The 1,314-nt window shown below is 51.8% G+C and overlaps 1 protein-coding gene across 1 annotated transcript; it reads left to right on the top strand.

Annotated features, from left to right (window-relative positions):
- Window positions 1-259: 259 nt before the first annotated feature.
- On the top strand, window positions 260-874 carry PHYSODRAFT_534605 (hypothetical protein; the record flags this gene model as incomplete). The annotated part of the gene is made up of 2 exons (XM_009541078.1): window positions 260-424; window positions 497-874. Coding segments are annotated over 2 exons (543 nt in total), but the record flags the coding sequence as incomplete, so codon positions are not given.
- Between the last annotated feature and the right edge of the window lie 440 nt (window positions 875-1,314).

The raw sequence follows: 1,314 nt of genomic DNA, 5'->3' as shown, positions 1-1,314 counted from the left end.
CAACGAAGACGCATGCAAGCGATGGAAGGCGAATTTACGGATCGTCCAAGACGCTTGAAATGGTAGTGATGACATTGTTTCGGCCGTGCTGATGCTCATCGCATATATAGTCTTTGGCTTTGTGTAGCGCCGGTGAGCAACTGGAGTTCGACAATCTGTATCCAGTATTTGTGACCCCTTCTGGGCGAGAGCGGGTAAGTTCGTGTAGCTACGCAATAACGTTTGGCTAAAGCTAATCAGTGCCTACCTGTAGAGAACCGAAGCGAGATGTGGCACGTCGATCGGCATAGACGACTTCATAATTGCACTGCCAGTGAAAGAGATGAACGACCTCTACGTGGCGATTTGTCGCGGTGAAGATGACCGTGCGCACAACTTTATCTGGATGATGCGTTGGCAGGAGACGTGCATGGAGCTGTCTGAGGTAAGCCAAAATGTGTATCGTGGCTGGTTACGGGTAATGATATCTATGTTTGTATTCGATATGAAAATGTAGATCACGCGACCGCAAATTCGGGCACGTCTAAAATGTATAAACTCCAACTTGTTGCGGTATCGCGAGGAGCAAGACGAACATATCGAGCACTTTATCGCGATGGAGGCGGACCCTTCCACACGACACGACACCCTCATGAACCATTATAAGGAAGGCCTTGACTTGCAGAAACGCTACAACATAGTTGCCGATCTAGCCACAGCTATGGACAGAGTCGATATGCTGGCGGACCAACTCAAGGATCAAGCTCACTGGACATGCTCTTGCGAGAAGCGCGCATACCACCGCTCGCCCCAATGGCTTCAAGAGCAACCTCTCAACTTGGCACCACAAGCTCTAAGGCCGCGCTGGTTTTGGCCTCCCCGCTATCATGGGTGATATCCAGTTGATTCGCAGAGCAGGACGCTCCAAGGTGAAAACACGTTACTGAAGTTACTATGTCCTCCCCCTAGTAACAGAGCTATATGCAATTAAGTTGAATGTAATATCTCAAGTAATGTTTCATCTAGTCTGAATTGATAATTCTAACGAAACCCAAAGCTGTCTGAATACAGTGATCCTTTGCTCCAGCACGTATACCTATTCCGCCCACATCCACCAAGGCCACGGTCACCTCCATCGTGTCCGAGACCCTGCTGTCGATGTCGCTGGCGACGCCGCTGACGCTACTACCGTCGGCAACCTGCGTGCGGACTGCCGCTGTCGTTGCGCTCGCTGCCCGAGCCGAATGCCACCGTCGCGTTCGTGACCATGCCACCGTCGCGTTCGTGACCATGCCAGCGGAGACGCCCCCGATCACATCCAACACGGCCACGGTC

The sequence above is a fragment of the Phytophthora sojae genome (genome assembly GCF_000149755.1).
Source record: "Phytophthora sojae unplaced genomic scaffold PHYSOscaffold_18, whole genome shotgun sequence".
Classification (NCBI taxonomy): Eukaryota; Oomycota; class Peronosporomycetes; order Peronosporales; family Peronosporaceae; genus Phytophthora; species Phytophthora sojae.
The sequence above is the reverse complement of the archived record's forward strand: the minus strand, read 5'-3'. Positions and strand labels throughout refer to the sequence as shown.